Here is a 20,600-nt window from a genome sequence, read left to right on the forward strand (position 1 = left end):
CGGGGGATGTTTTTGACAGCCTCACGCTGGTTCATTGGTTATTCAGGACCTTAATTCCTGTGACAGGGTGATGAGGGGTTAAAAAGGAAGAACTGGAGATGTAAAGATGCCAGGAAGACTAGTTGGGCTGGGGCGGGCAATTCCAGAGACATTTCTGAAGGAGAATAACAAGAGCTGATTGTTTATTAGATTAGAGGAATGAAAGCAAGGGTTGGGATATTTGGGTGCACAGACTCAGGGGATACAGAACTGGTTATTGTTGGATTAGGGGTCGGGGTATGAAGGAAGTATGAGGGGGAAGGGAGGGAAAGTAGATCAGAGCAAAGGAGTTCAGTGAGGACTACCTTCAGGTGGAGGGGTGGTGTGCAAATCTATCTGTGATGGCAAACAGGCAGCTGGAAAGGTAGGTTTGAAGGGGAAAGGTCAGGGCCTGAGCAAAGGTGGGAATCCCTGTGTCCAGGGATGGAAGATGTAGTGTGTGGGATGTGACTAATCTAGGCCATGTGAAAGGCTGTTATTTTGAAAGATCTATTTTGAAGTCATAAAATAGGTGAAACATACAAAATAAGCAAATTGAATTTGCTGGAAAGAGAAATAAATGTAGATGGTTGGTGTTAGAACTTCTCTGCCCTACTACGTTTGCATTCATTAGGCAACAAAAAAACCCCAACTCAAAGCAGCACAAGTAATAACTAGAATGTACAGTTATGTGCCACATAACGATGGACCACATATACAACAGTGGTCCCATAAGATTAGTACCATATAGCCTAGGTGTGTAGTCGGCTATACCATATAGGTTTGTGTAAGTACACTCTATGATGTTCGTGCAACAATGAAATCGCCTTACTGCACGTTTCTCAGAATGTATCCCCATCATTAAGCAATGCATGACTCTACTGGCTCATGTATGTTACAAGTCCAGCAGTAACGCCAACTTCAGGGCACGCTAGATCCAGCAACTTGGTGTCACCAGGAACCCTGCTCATGGTGTGCCTCATAAGGCTGTCTTCCCATGTGGTTACTGGAAGACTGACAACAGCAACTGGAGCTACATACTTCCTCATTCAGAGGGACAACGAATGGTTCTTCAGTGATCACAGGACAAGTCCTGAGCCTTGTTGTGATTAGACCAACATCACAAGTGTAGCTGAAATCAATCACAGATAAAGGGGATAGAATTATGCCCAATAAAAAGTTCTACCCGGAGAGCTAGAGAGGATGTCAGTCATCCCTCTCCCAAATCCCATAGCAGGCACAGTGGGGAGGGCAGGAATGATGCTGCTGAAGCAACGATTCAACAGTGTTCAATTTAACAATCCATCATCACTACTCAAAGGGGAGTTTTAAGTATGAAATGCATTTGGGAGATGTTCCATCCTGGCAGAGTGCAACGAAATTGTATCAATTCAGTGTTTTATCTCCCACAACCACTTCAGTTGCTGTTCTGGGAAAGAAATTCAGAGACCAACTCATGCGACTCCTGTCAGGAGGAAGAAGTTCTAATAAGAGCTATAGAACCAGTATTTGTATGTATAGGAATTTATCCTAAGGAAATAAAAGATTTAGCATGTTCATCATAGGGTCATTTACAATAGGGAAAAAATGCAAACAACTTAGATGTCCAACCATAGGAGACTGATTTTTTTTAAAATATGGTACATCCATACTGAAGAATATTATTATTGTTGTACATATAAAGTGATGTTCACAGTATGTTTATAAAAAAAGAGGATTACAAAATAGTATGAATCTATAATTCCATTTTTTGTGGGGGAAATTTTAAGGTGTATCTGTCTGTATAGCTATTTAGACAAGACTCTATCTGTAAGAACATACACAGAAGTTGTGAGTGGTTACCTCTGGGTGGTAGGATTAGAGTTGCTCTTCATTTTCTTTGATTTACCTGGCTCATGTATTATTTGTAAAGTTAATAGGCAGGGCCCTTAGTTTCCTTTGTCCTCCTTAAACATGGAGAATGTTTAGACTATCTCTAGTTTCCTCCCACTCCTCACCTCCACATTTGCAGATAAAGAAACTGGGCCATCTATTCAGGCTTAGTTTCTAAGAGAACACTGGATGTTACACTTCTAGTCTGCAGGGGTGTTAAGCAACTAAACAATGTAAGAATCTTGTGACTGTCCAGATAATGTCCAGGGATAAAACTCATCTCTCAGAGCTTTAAGAGCTGCTTGCTCACTTTTGCTGCTTTTTTCCCTCAGTCTTGCTGAGTTAACATTTATACTAAATCACCTGAAATCAAATAGTAGAGATCTTATCTTCACATTATTGCAATGACCTTCTTAGCTGAACCTCAAGTAATTTAACCCATGTCCTAATGTTCAAATTAAAATCAAATCAAATAAATGAAATTAGATTTTCCTTTGCATTTTGAGCAAGCTTTCCTTACGTAGGCAGCTCTAAGCATATTAGCTTCTTACTCACGTAGCAGTTAGGGTTTTGAGACATAAAGTGGTATATTAAATGGCACTTCCCTTCACTCAGTCTGTACTTATGAGCAGCTACTACTCAGAGGGTGAAGAAACGTGCCCACCTGGCCACCTGCTTCCCAGGGTTGTGGGAGGAGGAATGAGGTCATACGTGCTGCTGTTGGTTGTCACCGTGTGCAGGGCACAGCTCGAGGAGCCAGTAAACACACATAATAATGTCCACAGGCCCCTGACGTCAACAAGCTTCTAATCTGTACAGGGGAAACAAGTACAAAAAGTCGTTCTATTACAGGGCATGATTTAAGTACCTTAGAAGTATAAATGAAAAGACACAAACACGCACAATTTTTATTTCACTGGCAAGAGATATACTGCTCTACTGGAGACACCAACAAGGACATCACGAAGGAAGTGGCATCAGACCAGGACCTTCTGTAGGCTGTGATTTTATGTTTAAAAATTAGTCAGACTTCTTCCAGATGTCTAGTATTTTATAGATTGCTTCGAAGGGGCCAGACATCAACTTAAGTGTTTTCCTTAAAATAACCTTGAAAGCTGAATTGTTGTAAGTGTAAAGACTCCCAGATCAGGCTGCCAATCTTGTTTACACAGCACATCCCAACATTTAAACCCTCAATGTTAGGATAGTCCTCCTATTGACTCTAAATTCCTTCCAATATTGTTTAGGTCCATCTTCCTTTTTTCAGTACCTATAAGAAAGAGAACAGAGCAAATCCTTTCCATATCTTAGGCATGCCTTCTGTTATGGTCTGAATTATGTCCCCAAAAATCTATATATTGAAGCCCTAACCCCCAGTACCTCAGAATAGGACTATATTTGGAAATAGAGCCTTTAAAAAGGAGACTGAGGTAAAATGAGGCCATTAGGATGGGCCCTAATCCAGTCTGACTGGTATCCTTATAAGAAGGAAATTTGGACACAAAGAGACACCAGTGATGCACACGCACAGAAGAAAGACCATGTGAAGATATGGTGAGAAGGCAGCCATCTGCAAGCTATGGACAGAGGTTAGGAAGAATCAAACCTGCCAACACTTTATCTTGGACTTCCAGCCTCCAGAACTGAGAGAAAATAAATCATTGTTGTATAAGCCACTCAGTCTAAGATATTTTGTTACGGCAGCCCTAGCAAAGTAATGCACCCAACACGTGAAACATCTAGAAAATTCCATGCTTTCATCAAATTTTTATTAAGTACCTACAATGCATGAGACACATAATAGTGTATAAAATGGGTGCTGACATTAAAAAATTGAAATCTTATGGGGAAATAGAATCTGTGAATATAATCACAGAATAATACATGAAAAGTGCCTCAAATCTGGTGCAGAATGCCAAGGGTTTCAGAGGGAAGGGTATTGGTTGGTATCAGGGACTCACTGCAAGAATTCCCAGAAGAGAAGGGGACTTAGGCCAAGGCCTGAAGGCTCCATAAGACTATGGAAGGAAATATTCCAAACAGAAAGAAAAGAATAGGATGAAAAGATTAAGGCATACTGGAGAAACAAATTAGTCTAAATATCAGACAAAATTTATGAATAAACCTGAAATCTGATCATTCAGGACCTCAGAATGACTTTGTAGTTCATTAAATTTTGTAATATAAGCAAGCAGCAGAATGAAATTTAGCTGTAATTATTTAAGAAAGATGTCCCTTTGGATCTAGGAGTGACATCAGCATCATAGTGGAGTGAGTTGTTCCCTTTGTCTCTCCCCTGAGTCACAACTAAACGGACATTCACTAACCAACAGAGGATTCCCTACACAGCACAATAGGATCCACACAGCCATACATCTGAAGGTAGGAGGACTGGATCCCCAGGAAACAGTGGAACTAGGTGAATGGACCCCTCCCCCTGTCCAGTCGCAGTGATCTGGGTTGCAGGTCCTTACACAGATGCCAGTGCAACTGTAAGAGGAGGCAGGGTAGCCCGGCCTGCGCATGAACACTTGCAGAGTGGTAGCCTGGCCCACAGGAACACTCACCATGCACCAGGGGCTCCTCCTGTGGGACTGCTCCCGACCAAGTGGCATGGCTCAGTGCCTGCAAAGAAGCCTCCACCAAGCGCCACAGCTGAGCTGACACCCACAAACACAGAGCCAGTCGGTGTGTGGAAGAAAGTGCCCCTCCTCTCCCACCTAATGCACCAGTTTGGCCAGTCCCCTGCCAAGTACAACAGTCCCACACCAGAGTGACCTGCCCTGCCTGCACATGCACACATCACCTGCCAAGCAGCTGTGGACCATGAGCAAACGCAGAGAAGCCCTACCAGCACAACTTCCAGCAGACAGGATGGGATCAGAAAGGGCAGATCCTATCCCCACAAGCAGTGGCCGGTGGAATCTGTGACCTGATAATACCACAAATGCAGCACTGGCAAAGGATCAATTCATTTAACACCATGAAGAAATACACTAACACTTTAGAGCAGAAGGAAAATGACAAGTCTCCAGAAATAAATCCTGAACTCACAGAAATTTACAATCTAAATGACAGAGAATTCAAAATACTTGTCATAAAGAAACTCAACAAGTTACAAGAAAACTCAGAAAGACAGTTCAATGAGCTCAGGAATAAAACTAATGAGCAGAAATAATACTTCACCAAAGAGACTGAAACTCTAAAAATAAAAAAAAAAAAAACCACCAAACAAAAATTCTGGATATTAAGAACACAATTAATGAGATAAAACATAATCTAGAATCCATAAAAAATAGAGCTGACATTATGGAGGACAGAAGCAGTGATTTAGAGGATAGAAATATAGAAATGCTTCAGGTGGAAGAGGAGAAAGAACTAAGGTTTTTGAAAAATGAAGAAATTTTTTGAGAAATATCCAAATCAATTAGGAAAAGCAACATAAGGATTATAGGTATTCCAGAGGGAGAAGTGAGGGTGAAAGGAGAAGAGAGCTTGTTCAAAGAAATTGTAGCTGAGAAATTCCCAAAACTGGGAAAGAACTGGAGTTACAATTATGTGAAGCCAAAAAAACTCCTAATTACATCAATGCAAAAAGACCTTCTCCGAGGCATATAATAGTAAAACTGGCAAAAATCAATAACAAAGAGAAAATATTAAGGGAAGCCAGGCAGAAGAAAATAACCTACAAAGGAACTCCTATGAGGCTTTCAATGGATTTCTCAGCAGAAACCTTACAGCTAGGACAGAATGGGATGATATATTCAAAATATTGAAAGACAAAAACTTTCAGCCAAGAATACTCTATCCAGTGAAACTATCCTTCAGATACGACACAGAAATAAAAGCTTTCCCAGATAAGCAAAAGCTGAGGGAGTTCATCACCACTAGGTCTGCCTTACAAAAAATGTTGAAAGGAGCTCTCCCATCTGAAACAAAAGAGCAAAGGTTTACCCTGAGCAAGGGGATAAATAGAGTCAGAAAATTGCAGCTCTATATCAGAATAGGTTAGTAAACACAATTATAACATAAAAGACAAAGGGACAGAAAGCATCAAAAATAACTATGAATACTTCAATTTAGTCACAAACTCACAACACAGGAAAGAACAATTTGTGACAACAATATCTCAGAAGAGGAGGAGGAAAGGGATGGAACCTCCTTAGGCTAATGGAGATAAGAGGCTATCAGAAAATGGACTATCACATCTATGAGATCTTTTATACAAACCACATGGTAACCACTAAACAAAAAGAGCAGAGACACAAATCATAAATAATGAGAAAACCATCAGAGAAAACCACCAAACTGAAATGGCAGTCAGAAATACAAGGGAAAAGAAACAATGGAAATATAGAACAACTGGAAAACAAGAGATAAAATGGGAGTATTAAGCCCCCATATATCAATAATCTCTCTAAATGCAAATAGATTGAATTCTCCAATCAAAAGACACAGAGTGGCTGGATGGATAAAAAACAAGACCCAACAATTTGCTGCCTCCAGAAAACACATCTCAGCTCTAAAGACAAAAATAGGCTCAGCGTGAAGAGATGGAAGATGATACTCCAAGCAAATGGCAAACAAAGAAAAGAAGGTGTTGCCATACTTATAGCAGACAACGCGGACTTCAAAATACAAAAGACAATGTGGGACAAAGAAGGGCGGTAAATAATGACAAAAGGGACATTCCACCAAGAGGATGTAGCACTTATAAATATATATGCACCTAACACAGAAGCACCAAGGTATATAAAGCAACTATTAACAGACCTAAAGGAAGAAATTGATAGCAACACAATAATAGTCAGGGACCTCAACATCCCACTTACATCAATGGATTGATCATTCAGACAGAAAGTCAACAAGGAAACAGTGGCCTTAAATGAAATACTAGACCAGATGGGCTTGATATATATAAAACATTCCATCCCAAAAAAGCAGAATATACATTCTTCTCAAGTGCACATGGGACATTCTCAAAGACAGACCATATTTTGGGAAACAAGGCAAGCCTCAATAAATTTAAGAAGATTGAAATCATATCAAGCATCTCTTCCAATCACAATGCTAAGACACTAGAAATCAACTACAAGAAAAAGGCTGGGAAAGTCACAAATATGTGGAGACTAAACAACATGCTACTGAACCACCACTGGATCAATGAAGAAATCAAAGGAGAAATCAAAAACTACCCAGAGATAAATGAAAATGAAAACACAATATACCAACTCTTATGAGATGCAGCAAAAGCGGTGCTAAGAGGGAAATTCATAGTAATACAGGCCTACCTCAACAAACAAGAAAAAGCTCAAGTAAGTAATCTTAAACTACACCTAACAGAACTAGAAAAAGAAGAACAAAGCCCAAAGTCAGCAGAAAGAGGAAAATAAAAATTAGAACAGAAATAAATGAAATAGAGACTAAAAAAATAGAAAGGATCAATGAAAATAAGAGCTGAGGTTCTTTGAGAAAATAAACAAAACTGACAAACCCTTAGCCAAACTAAAAAAAAGAGAGAAGGCTCAAATAAATAAAATTACGAATGAAAGAAGAGATATTACAACAGCTACCACAGAAATACAAAGGATTATAAGAGAATGCTATGAAAAACCATATGACAACAAATTGGACAACCTATAAAAAATGCACAAATTCTTGGACTCATACAACATCCCAAAACTGAACCAAGAAGATAGAGAGAATCTGAATAGACCAACCACAAGTTAAGAGATTGAAACAGTAATCAAAAACCTCCCAAAAAACAAAAATCCAGGATCAAATGGCTACTCTGGAGAATTCTACCAAAGATTGAAAGATTTCATACCTATCCTTCTCTAACTATTCTAAAAAACTGAAGAAGACAGAACACTTCCTAACTCATTCTATGAGGCCAACATTACCCCAATACCAAAACCAGACAAGGACAACACAAAGAAGGAAAACACAAGCCAATATTGCTGATGAACATAGATGCAAAAATCCTCAACAAAATATTGGCAAATCAAATAAAGCAATACATTAAAAGGCTCATACACTATGATCAAGTGCGATTTATTCTATGGATGCAGGGATGGTTCAACATCCACAGATCGATCAATGTGACACACCACATTAACAAAATGAGGAATAAAAATTACAGGATCATCTCAATAGATGCAGAGAAAGCATTTGACAAGATCCAACATCCATTGACAATAAAAACTCTCAATGAAATGAGTATAGAAGGAAAGTACCTCAACATAATAAAGACCATATATGACAAACTCACAGCCAACATCATACTCAACAGTGAAAAACTGAATGTCATCCCTCTGAGAACAGGAACAAGACAAGGGTGCCCGCTCTTGCCACTCCTATTCAACATAGTACTGGAGTTTTTGGCCAGAGCAATTAGGCAAGAAAAAGAAATAAAAAGTATCAAAAAAAGGAAGGAAGAAGTGAAACTCTCGTTGTTTGTGAATGACATGATTCTTTATATAGAAAATCCTAAAGGGGCTGGCCCGGTGGCCGAGTGGTTAAGTTCACATGCTCCACTTTGGCGGCCCAGGGTTTCGCTGGTTCAGATCCCGGGAGAGGACATGGCACCACTCATCAAGCCATGCTGAGGCGGCATCCCACATAGCAGAACTAGAGGGACCTACAAAAAGAAAAAACAATGTACTGGGGGGTGGGGGGGGCTTTGGGGAGGAGAAGAAGAAGAAGAAAAAAAAAAGGCACATTGGCAACAGACGTTAGCTCAGGTGCAAATCTAAAAAAAAGAAAACCCTAAGGAATCCACTGGAGGGGCCAGCCCTGTGGCCAAGTGGTTAAGTTCGAGCACTGCACTTTGGCAGCCCAGGGTTTTGCCAGTTCAGATATTGGGCGCGGACATGGCACTGCTCATCAGGCCACAGTGAGACGGCGTCCCACGTGCCACAACTAGAAGGACCCACAACTAAAAAATACACAACTATGTACTGGGGGGATTTGGGGGAGAAAAAGCAGAAAAAAAAAAAAAAAGAATCCACTGGAAAACTATTAGAAATAATTAACAACTAGAGCAAAATTGCAGGGTACAAAATCAACTTACAAAAATCAGTTGCACTTCTTTACCCTAATAACGAACTAACAGAAAGAGAAGTCAAGAATACAATCCCATTTTCAATTGCAACAAACAGAATAAAATATATAGGAATAAATTTAACCAAGGAGGTGAAAGACCTATACACTGAAAACTATACAACATTATTGAAAGAAATAGAAGAAGACATAAAGAAATGGAAAAATAGGGGGCTGGCCCAGTAGCATAGTGGTTAAGTTCACACAATGTGCTTCGGCAGCCCAGGGTTTGCAGGTTCAGATCCCAGTTGGGTAGGGGCACACCGCTCATCAAGCCACACTGTGGCAGCATCCCATATACAAAGTAGAGGAAGATAGGCACAGATGTTAGCTCAGGGTCAGTCTTCCTCACAAAAATAAAATAAAGAAACGGAAAGATAATGGAAATTATGAAATGGATTGGAAGAATAAACATAGTTAAAATGTCCATATTACCTAAAGTAATCTATAGATTCAATACAACCTCAATCATAATCCCAATGACATTCTTCACAGAAATAGAACAAAGAATCCTAAAATTTATATGGAACAACAAAAGACCCAAAATAGCCAAAGCAATCCTGAGGAAAAAAGAACAAAGCTGGAGGCATCACAATTCCTGGCTTCAAAATATACTACAAAGCTATAGTTATCAAAACAGCATGGTGCTGGTGCAAAAACAGACACACAGATCAATGGAACTGAATTGAAAGCCCAGAAATAAAACCACACATCTATAGACAGCTAATCTTTGACAGAGGGGCCAAGAAGATATAATGGAGAAAGGAAAAGTCTCTTCAGTAAATGGTGTTGGGGAAACTGGGCAGCCACATGAAAAAGAATGAAAGTAGGCCAGTATCTTACACCATACACAAAAATCAACTCAAAATGGATTAAAGACTTGAATGTAAGACCTGAAACCATGAAACTCCTACAAGAAAATAATAGGTAGTGCACTCTTTGACACTGGTCTCAGAAGCATTTTTTCAAATACCATGTCTACTCAGGCAAGGTAAACAAAAGAAAAAATAAACAAGTGGGACTACATCAGACTAAAGAGTTTCTTCAAGGCAAAGTAAACCAGGAACAAAATGAAAAGACGACTCACTAACTGGGAGAAAATATTTGCAAATAATATATCCCACAAGAGGTTAATTTCCAAAATATATAAAGAACTCATATATCTCAACAACAACAAAAAAACAACCCAATCAAAAAATGGGCAGAGGATAAAACAGACGTTTTTCCAAAGCAGATAAACAGATGGCCAACAGACTTATGAAAGATGTTCAACATCGCTCATCATCAGGAAAATGCAAATCAAAACTACACTGAAATAGCACCTCACATCCGTCAGAATGGCTATAATTAACAAGACGAGAAATAAAGTGTTGGAGAGGATGTGGAGAAAATGGAACCCTCATACACTGCTGATGGGAATGCAAACTGGTGCAGCTACTACAGAAAACAGTATGGAGATTTCTCAAAAAATTAAAAATAGAACTACCATACGATCTGTGCACCCTTATGTTCTCTGCAGCATTATTCACAATAGCCAAGACGTGTAAGCAACCCATGTGCCCATCAATTGATGAATGGATAAAGAAGATGTGGTGTGTATGTATATACACTAGAATACTACTCAGCTATAAAAAAAGACAGAATCGTCCCATTTGCAACAACATGGATGGACCTTGAGGGTATTATGTTAAGCCAGATAGAGAAAGACCTTATGATTTCACTCATATGTGGAAGATAAACAAACACATGGATAAAGAGAACAGGTCAGTGGTTACCAGAGGGGAAGCAGGTTGAGGAGTGGGCAAAAGGTGTAAAAGGGGCACATATGTATGATGATGGATAAAAACTAGACTATTGGTGCTGAGCACAATGCAGTCCATACAGAAACTGATATATAATAATGTATACCTGAAATTACACAATGTTATAAACCAATATGACCTCAATAAAATAATTTTTACAAAATGCCTCTTTAAAAAGCTTAGAAAGTTCTATCTGTCAAATTTCAGGGATTTTCTTCTATTGTTGTTTTGAGTAGGTATCTTAATGTTCAGATATGCAGATTTCTAATTAGAACAAATGACCTCATCTCCCATCACACTTACCTCCCAGAGACATTTTTACATCCTATTAGTTTATTCTCTGAGAAAAGAAAGAAGAAATTAAGTCCTTCAAATTAGTAGTAACTGAATACAAGAACAGACTCACCAAATTTCCTATTTTTAACTTTCTAGGAAGGTAACAAAGTTTTAAAATACATAATTCTTGATTATAAGCAACACTCTATTTCCTCAATTGTAGGATGTGCTTTTTTTTTCACATTTCAAGGTATGTCTAAAATTTAATATGTATCATTAATGAGACATGGAGCTTTTCCCCTGAAAAGCTATGATTACATCAATACTGCATTTTACAATTGATTGTATCTTAAAACTAAGAAAATACAGTGATGATAATAAACCACTGGCCATCAGGACCCAATTCTTCAGTAGTCATGGTCCCTTAGGTGTCTGAGTTTCAGGGCAGATTTCAATAGGTTTTTCTATAGTATCATGGACACCAGGAAAGTCAGGCAATGTCTATATCCATGCCCGAATCAGAGAAAGGAACTCTCACAATGATTCTACAAGGTTCAGATCTCATCCAGTCACCTCAAAATCTGCCCTTCCTATCACCAAAGCAACCCACGTAAAAAAGGGGGCAAGAGAAGAGTTTTCTGATGCTTGTTAGTGCAGGAGCTCAGCACATCTTTTGATGTCACCTGATGTACACCACTATCACACCGATCAGGGCCATGCTTGAGTATTCCACATGAGGCGTCACACAGTCCTAATTTAAATACCAGATGGAATTTAAACACCAGATGAGGGCAGTTCTACCTTTACTCACAGGGCTCTAGCTAAGCCCAAGCAAAGATGCCTCCAAACTTGCTCCAAAGCAGTTGTTTCAGAACAAGAGAAAAGTCATTATGCAAACGCAAGCCATTCAAAGTTATTCAGTCCTAAGGAGATAAGGTCAGATACCTAGCAGAGAAATGGGGAGACCAATTGTTTGTTCTCAGAGTTCAAACTACACCCTTCAATGCTATGGTACTGGACCACCAGATGTTACCATTAGGGCTCAGTAGCCATCTTCACTTGTTAACATTTCTCACCAATAACAGAACTGAGAACCAGGCACATGTGCCTCATTTAATTCAATCACAAAACAAACCTGAGGTGTAACTATTATTATCTCCATTATAATAATGAAGAAACGGGCTTCTAGAGTGAATGACCTGGCCAAGGACATACAGCCAGGAAGAGTTAGTCAAATTAGGAATGAGGAGTTTTAATCACAAAACTATTCTGCTTTCTGCTACTCCTTTTACAAAGAGAAAAACTTACTGTCTAGGTTAAAAAACACTGATATGACAGAGCAAGTCATAATTCTAAATACCTCATTCATTCAACAAACATTTGATTCTATATCATCAAAGGACAACTGCAAAAAGTACTTGAAAAATAAATATTTAATAACAATGTAACCATAATTATAATCTTTATATTTCGACTGCCTTTGTCAAAATTCCTTCCATCATCTTCAGATTCTGTCTAAAAATAATTGTACACTGTAATTCTCTTTATAAGTGGGGTTTAAGCCATTGTACAGTATTTTAATGCTTAATTTAAAAGATTTATATAACAACATACGTTTATGTTCAATGTAAACAAAACCTCAGGTTTTCATTTTCATTTTCTTCTGACACTCTCTGCAAAAGAATACTGTATGCCCATTTTTCAGATAAAAGAGGCTAAAATAATATGATTGGAAGAGAGAAAAAAGGTACAGATAGGGAGCTAGTAAACCAGCTAAGGATGGAACAACTCCCCAGGTCTCCAGAGAGGCTGCTGAGGGGTCTATCAACCAGCAAATACCACCTGCCTATTATCCAGCTTAGAAAGGCGCATACTTTTGAAAGCGACAGAATTTAAGTCCAGTGCGGCACTTTCAGAAAATGGCATCAAAGGTTGGACTATAAATCTTTCTTATTCTCAAGTCACTGGACATTTAAGAGCAAAGATATTGATGGGCTGTTTCTCTCCTTTCCTTTTTCCTTGTAACAGATGTATGATTCATGGATTGTCCTTTAGTGGTCTCCATTTTCATCTTATTACTTTTTCTCTGCTTCTTCTTTCTGACAGCTCTGAAAAACAAGGTGCTAAATTATTTTGCAGAATGAGCACAGTGAATTATGTAATTATGTTGAAGTTTAATTAAATAGCTAACCAAATAAGAAAACAGAAGAAAGAATTTACTGTATTATAAGCATAAATCCACAGAATCCTAACCATAATAACAAGGAGATAGTCAGAGGCCTGACCAAGCAAAATGTTTCAGAAAAGAAATTTCTTTGAAAGATGGTTACTGCAGATTTAGAACAATCTATTTGAGACAAACACACCACAGAGGTAAATAGCCAAGCCAATGAGCTGGAGGTTTTTTTGGTTAGGTTTTGTTTTTATTTTTTGGGGACTGCTCAACTCAGCACTTCAATTTCCAAATCCCTGAATTACATTTTTCAGAAAAAGGACCGACACATTTGGCAGTAAGCAGAGGTAGAAAAATGAAATAGCACAATGGAAAAAAACTGACAACACTTAAAGATGCCCATCTTATAAGTCTTACAGCTAATTTTCCCTTCCTCAGTAGGTCTAAAAGTCCTGACGTGTGCCACATGGGATGTCCACATTTTATGATCTCTGTTTTCATAATGACTAACCTCACAATGAAGAAGTTGGAACTCACCCTCTAAAAACACTAAACTACCCAGCAAAAAATAGACCCTTTGCTTCTGGTGTTCTCTGAACTAAGTTACAGGCAGTCTATAGCTGAGAAAGATCACTGGTCTGTTCATTCACTTTCTCCAAGCTAGCAGCATCAGGCCATTTATCCTATCACAAAGCAAGGAATGGGCTGGGCTGCCAGGACTGGCAAACCTGGAAACTTCCCATGGCTACTCAGCAATATCAATCGTTAGATTCACTTCTCCTAAACCACAAGTCCTAGGGAAAAGCTTATTCTTGATCTTCCCAGGACCAAAACCTGGGAAAGGAGCTTGATAAACAGTATATAATCCCCCCGTGGACCAAACTCAGGCCTCACTTTTCTTCATTCAGGACCTACGTTAAGCGTTAAGAATACAAAAATGAATGCATAATCTCTGACTTGAAGGAGCAAGGAGACTGACACAGGCAGATATTAACCTTCCCTTTCCTTCCCAATATTTTTTAGGGGAAGAAATTGAGGCTATGAAATCATCCAGGGAGGAAGTGGCAGAACCAGCTTGATTCTAGAACCTATGCTCCTAATTACCTTGATACTATATACTCTACCATAAATCATTCAGGTACGTAAAATGCTAAGCATATACTAATCGCTAAATAAATATTAGCTATTAGTAGTAGCTCTATACAACTATTATTCAAAATTTTGCTTGACAACTTTAAATTTTTCTATATTTAGATTCTGCTGTATGGACTTTGGTATTCTGTCGGTTCAAAATAAAATAGTCATCTTTATACTCTTTTGTGCATGTTCTATAAATCTCCTTTTGGTCCAGCTATTTTTTAAAAGTAGGATAAAATCCTGATAAGTGATAATTTAGCAAATTTAATGAAGTATAATCTCTTGATGGCAAAGTCAATGAAGCTATGCATGCCTGTAGACAAAATTTAAACAAATTTTCTTTGGCTTATCCACTTATAAAAAGAATTAAACATGAACCAGATTTCATTAGAGGATACAGGAAAAAAAACAGAAAATATTCATTTGTAATAGGAATAAACAAACCTTTATCCAGAGATAAAATCTTTCAACAGTGATAAACTGATTTGAATATAAATCAATTAATTGTTTTATTTTGCCTTAAAATTAAATTGACCTAGTATTTGTCCTCTAAATCATAGATATTTATGTAACTGATAAAATGAGATTTAACCACAAGAGGGAGCCAGCGTCATTCTAGTTCACAACCAAAGGAAAGTTAATACTAAAGAAAAACAAATTAATATGATAGCTATAAAATACATAAGATGAAAAGATCTTTTATGCCACATATGCTAAAAAGGCTATTAAAATTATTTTTTACTATTGTAAAGAAAAAAATTTGCCTTGTCAATTTCATTATAAAAAATATTATTTTAAAGCAGTATCTGAAGATAACTATTAACAGGAGTTTAGGAGTTCTCTCTGAGAGAAGAAAGTAATACTATTTAAGAATTATCAGATATACTACATCCTAAGGGATTTGCTCTTTGAATTAAACTTTGGAAAATCTAGTACTAAAAGATACTAGATGATTTCCCTGAATGAAAACAATATATCAGTACCAAATAGACTAGCCGCGGCTGTTTAAGAATCAAAGAAGAGCCTTCAAGATATCACCAAAATGAAAATTCAGTTTCCATGTATCATAAGATCACAGAATCAAAGGCTGAGCATGTTACTGGCTCTTGTTTCCAACCAGGATTACATTGTAAATAGTGCAACAATCCCAGACCAATAGTTTATTAGGTTGTATTCTATTCTTGAAGGTTTCTAAGGAAAAATATTCTATAAAATTCTTTAATACACCTCTTTAATTAATTTAAAAAATTCCACTTCTACCCTGGATTACTTAGTGGAAATAATTATTTAAAGTAAAGTTGGTTAAAAAAAAAATGAAAAAGGCAGTTTAAATAGTAAGGCAGAATTCAAATGGCTGGGCCTTAATGGAAAAAAATAATTTCCACTGACCAAAAAAATAAAAATAAATAAACAAAGGGAAAAGAATTCTAATACAATCATAAATAGTTACTAAAGCATCAGATGCTTCTAATACTAATAGATGTTTTTTTCATCACAAGTCATATGATAGCTGAAAACTTTTATCCTAATCTCAATTTTCATGTAATGTTAAACTTGGCTATCTGGTTTTCATATCAATAAAACAAGAGGACTCAATACCTATCATCCCTTTTAGTTTAAACAAAAAAAAGTATATGGGGCCGGCCCCATGGCCAAGTGGTTAAGTTCGAGCACTCCGCTGCGGCGGCCCAGGGTTTTGCAGGTTTGTATCCTAGCCGCGGACATGGCACCGCTCATCAGGCCATGCTGAGGTGGCGTGCCACATGCCACAACTAGAAGAACCCACAACTAAAATACACAACTATGTACCAGGGGGATTTGGGGAGAAAAAGAAAAAAAAAAAAAAGAAGAAGATTGGCAACAGTTGTTAGCTCAGGTGCCAATCTCTTAAAAAAAAAAAAGTATAATCATTCAAGTTGGCCCAGTTGAAACAGTAATGGTTTTTCTAAATATGCTATTGTCACCTGTATAACTTTGTTCTGAATTATAACCAATACCAAATATTGGTGGGAGAAGTGAAAATAATCATAGAAAAAAATAAAAATTAAAAGTTTAAATATTTAAGTATTAAATGTCTAAATGTTTTTCTTGAAGTCTAACATAATTTAAAGAAATAATTTCCTTTTCCAATGTGTGCACTGTGGAATTACACACTGCATTCCATCTGAAATGCCTTCTCCAGCCTCACTGGCTATCACACATTTATATCCGATTTGTCCCGAGTTAAAGTTGATGTCCTTCAATAAAGCCTGACCTCTCACCCCACAAACTATAATTTCACATGAAACATAAGAGATAGAAACTTAGCCATTTTCTACCTCATATTTTGGTTATTTTCATGTCTTACCTGTAAAATTTTAAGCTCATCTTCATATCCCTCCTCCCCCTTCTATGCAAACAATACCTAACAGTGAAAGCAACAATTAATTCTGAATCCTCTAACTATTGTATACTTTTGTGGATTGCTCTATACAAATCACATAAGGAAGATTTTTTTCTAGTAAATAAAAGAATTCAACTAACTTGTTAACTTTCTTAGATGTAGAGATGTTAGGACAAGTACTACGTTTATGATCTAATTCACCACAAACAAAGCAGCCGTCTTTAGGGCCCTCGCAAGAATGATCTGGAAGAGCGCAGTGATTGCAAATGCTACAGTGGATCCAGGCTGTAAAATAAAAGTTAAGTTTTAGAAGAGATTCATTTAATGTAATTTTTCATTTGATTAACCTTTATGATAGGGAAGCATAAATAGTGTTTACTTCAAACCTTGTGACTCGTTTGCATAGCTGGTTATAATTTCACTGAAAAGGCCAAACCCACGTAAACCAGCTAAGTTCTTTCTGATTCACGGCAACAAATGCAGCCCTCCTCCAATGACTCATGGGCTGAGAGCCACTGACAATGGGGGCCGGCTGAGTGAACCAAAGCCCTATGAAAATGAGCCAAACCGAAAGCCACACTGAAACAGGTGAGCAGTCACATCTCTCTATGAAGGAGAGAACGTACATTTTGGTAATTATAAAAATTAAAAAGCAAGTAAATTACTGCAGGTCTCTATATTTTTTCTTTTATAAATACAATTAAATAAAAATCCTATTTAGATGAAGAAAACTGAGATGTTTCCATAAGTTCTCAAACACTAAGTCTAAATACTTACAGGGCTTTACACACCTTTTGCAGAAAAAGCAATGGTTCCATTTCCTGCCATCCTACAAAAACAATTTTTAAATTATGTTTAATTTGTCATTAAAAATCAAGTTCCACGATTAAAAATTAAAAATGTCTTATGAAAATCTGTGTAAATTATTCATTCCTTATTTCTCACTTTCCTGAGCTTCACAATTAAATACTTTGATTTCAATTTATGCATTTCTCCACTCAATTCAAATACCTCTTGATGAGTCCCAATTTCCTTAACTCTAAAACTGAGGGATTTATCTAAATGGTCTTGAAAGTCCACTTCAGCTCTAGCAACTCAATCTGCACAAAAAAGGACTCAATGAAAATTTCAAGAGAATTAATGATTCATAATTTTTATGGTCTATCTGGCATAACCCTTAATAAAATCCGTATTTGAGAACTTAATGTAATTAGAAAGATAGAGATTTTAGGTTACTATTTGGGTAATTTGATAACTGAAATAAAATATACCTAGAAAAGTGCATAAAACACAACATGTCCAGTTTCATGAGTATTAAACACTGATGAACCCCAAAGGCCAGGAAATAGAATGCCACCAGCCCCCAGACACTTCCCCACACACATGCCCCTCCCAGTCCAGCATTCCTCCTTCCCTCTGAGTAACACCTGCTCTGGTTTCTGTGATGGTCACTTCCTCACTTTTGTTTATTTTTACCACTTATATGCACATCTCTAAATAATACAGCTTTGTTTTCCTCATTTTGACCTTTATATGATCTGGTCATTAATTTTTTAAAACGAAGACTACAGATAATATCTAAACTAATTGAAAATATATGTAATCAGATGTGTTATAAAAACAAGTATAACCTGCAACAAAATTACAAAGTCATGAAAAGTATACTTTCTAATAGTTATAAAAATACAGCCTCTCCTGTGGAGAATAATATGTGCTTATCAGCCAAACTAAACTTCACATGTTCTCTCTGACTGGATTTAGTTAAACTAACAGAGCAACTTCAGGATGATCCCACCTTCCTACAAAAATAAATAGGAGGTATGTCCCTTGCAGTCCTTCCTCATCTGTAAGAGCGAGGAGTAACTGCACCAGTCTGCTAGGACTGCCGGGAGGAGTACCTGTCAGTCCATACCGGGACAGCTCTTAGGAAGGGCCTGGCTCATAACACGTGCACAGTGCGTGTTATTAATTGTTATTTCATCAGAACAGTGATGGTATCCAATAGTTCAACGCCTTATTGGAAACTTCTTACTTCTCCCCCAACAAAATTTAGCACTCATTTAGTGCCTTATTTGAAACACTGTACTAATAATTTTAGCAGTCATGCCAGTACCATATAAAAATGAATTCAAATAATTGTTAATGATGATGAAGGCAACGAAGTATTTTTAAAAGCTTGCTATACTTTATAGACTATAAAAGATTATATTAAAGTATATTAATAAACAATAATATATTAATACAAATTATAATATTAACAAAACATTAAACAAATATATTAAAACTAGCAGTCTAAAATAAAACTAATATATTTGAATAAAAATGCATTCTAAAGAAACCTATACCTTGGATGTGCAAGAATTGCAGTGCTCACAGTGTTGATTCTCTAGGGAAACATATCGTTGACACAGAGGGCAAAATCTAAGGAGGAAAGAAAGACATGGAGAATCAAAGGCATATATTTATTGAGATTCACAGCGTAGATAAAAGTTCACAAGGCACTTGTTACAAAAATTGGGTGTAATCCGAATTCAATTCAATATAAAATTATGGGCCAAATTTAAAAGTAACAGAAGAACTACATGAGTCAAAGGCATTTTAATGTTAGATATATGGAACTTTATTTCCAGTGACTCGTGTATTTCAAGGTCCCACTAGAATCTTACCTGTACCCTTCTTCGATAGGAAGGATTATTTTGTTGGGTGGAATATTGGTGAAAATACGCACAGGAGACTGTTTCCGACCTGTTTTTCCATGTTTATAAAGTGCATGATTATCATAATCCACCTAGAAAGTTAAAAAAAAAATGTAAAAAGAAAGTTTAATCAAATGAGTCAACATTCGTTAAGATTCTTTAAGCAATAATGAATAAGCTGATGCAAAGACAGAAGTTAAACCCAAGTATTTAATAAGAAATTCTTAAAAGCAAGAGTTTACTTATTAATCAACAGCCTCAGAGAAGCTCTATGGCAGTGAAATTTCATTATAAAAAAGGTAAAATTTGTTATGACAAATTCATGTTGCCTAGTATTAAGAGAACAACTCTAATCTTTTATTCAATACAACAGACTTTACAAGAACAGCTATTATGTAATTAAGAATTGAGGTTTTGGCAATAAAAAATTCCACCTTTGAAGATATGCACCAGCTTGGTTGGAGCTTTTCATTTCGTGTGTGTGAAATTCACTACCCGTCAGTTTCCAGCTCACCCAGTCTCAGTACAGCCTCAGCATAGCCTCCACCAGCCACCGTTTCACAGAGCACAGGCTTGGGAGCCAGACAGTGGTTCTGCCACTCACTTGTTATGTTACCTGAGGCAAATTTGTACAATCTTCAACTGGAAAAGGAGGTTGCTGATACTTACCTCAGAGCTGCTGTGAAGGTTAAATGAGAGAACGAATATAAACACTGAGTTCAGAACCTGGCATATGATAGAGATAGACAGAAAGCTGGAGGTGATAAGAGAGATTCATAAGTATAGTTGTTCTCCCCATAATGACTAGTAATCAAACATTTACCTCTCTCCTCAAGATCCCTAACTCAGCTTTCAGTTTCAGCAGATTACCTTGAAAGTAAACTGAAGCTAACAACGTGATTTCCTTTATTTAGCTTCTCGCTCCCATCTCCTCCAACCTCTCTATTATCCATACACATTCTCAATTTGTTTTTAAACCTGCTATGAATGCACCTGGCCACTAAGTCCATCTTCCTTTAGATCAGTACTTCTCAAAGTTCAGTGTCTGGATCAGCAATATCAGCATCACCTGGGATCTTATTAGAAAGGCAAATTCTCGCCCCACCTAGGACCAAATAAAACAGAGACTCTGGGAGTGGGGC

The 20,600-nt window shown here is 37.3% G+C and overlaps 1 protein-coding gene across 4 annotated transcripts in view; it reads right to left on the reverse strand.

The window, feature by feature from the left end:
- Nucleotides 1-12,494: 12,494 nt before the first annotated feature.
- The window catches only part of ZCCHC4 (zinc finger CCHC-type containing 4), a 43,788-nt gene continuing 35,682 nt past the window's right edge, over nucleotides 12,495-20,600 (reverse strand). For 3 of the 4 annotated variants that reach the window (XM_046657580.1, XM_046657579.1, XM_046657578.1), the window contains 5 exons: nucleotides 19,429-19,550; nucleotides 19,108-19,183; nucleotides 17,540-17,591; nucleotides 16,903-17,047; nucleotides 12,495-13,177 (listed from right to left, as the gene is read on the reverse strand). In XM_046657580.1, coding sequence (XP_046513536.1) covers nucleotides 13,042-13,177; nucleotides 16,903-17,047; nucleotides 17,540-17,591; nucleotides 19,108-19,183; nucleotides 19,429-19,550 — 531 coding nt within the window. In that variant the 3' untranslated portion in view covers nucleotides 12,495-13,041. Of the gene's footprint in view, nucleotides 13,178-16,902; nucleotides 17,048-17,539; nucleotides 17,592-19,107; nucleotides 19,184-19,428; nucleotides 19,551-20,600 lie in introns of those variants that run through there. The other variant, XM_046657581.1, reaches the window with a different exon arrangement.

This window comes from Equus quagga, chromosome 3 (assembly GCF_021613505.1).
Source record: "Equus quagga isolate Etosha38 chromosome 3, UCLA_HA_Equagga_1.0, whole genome shotgun sequence".
Classification (NCBI taxonomy): Eukaryota; Metazoa; Chordata; class Mammalia; order Perissodactyla; family Equidae; genus Equus; species Equus quagga.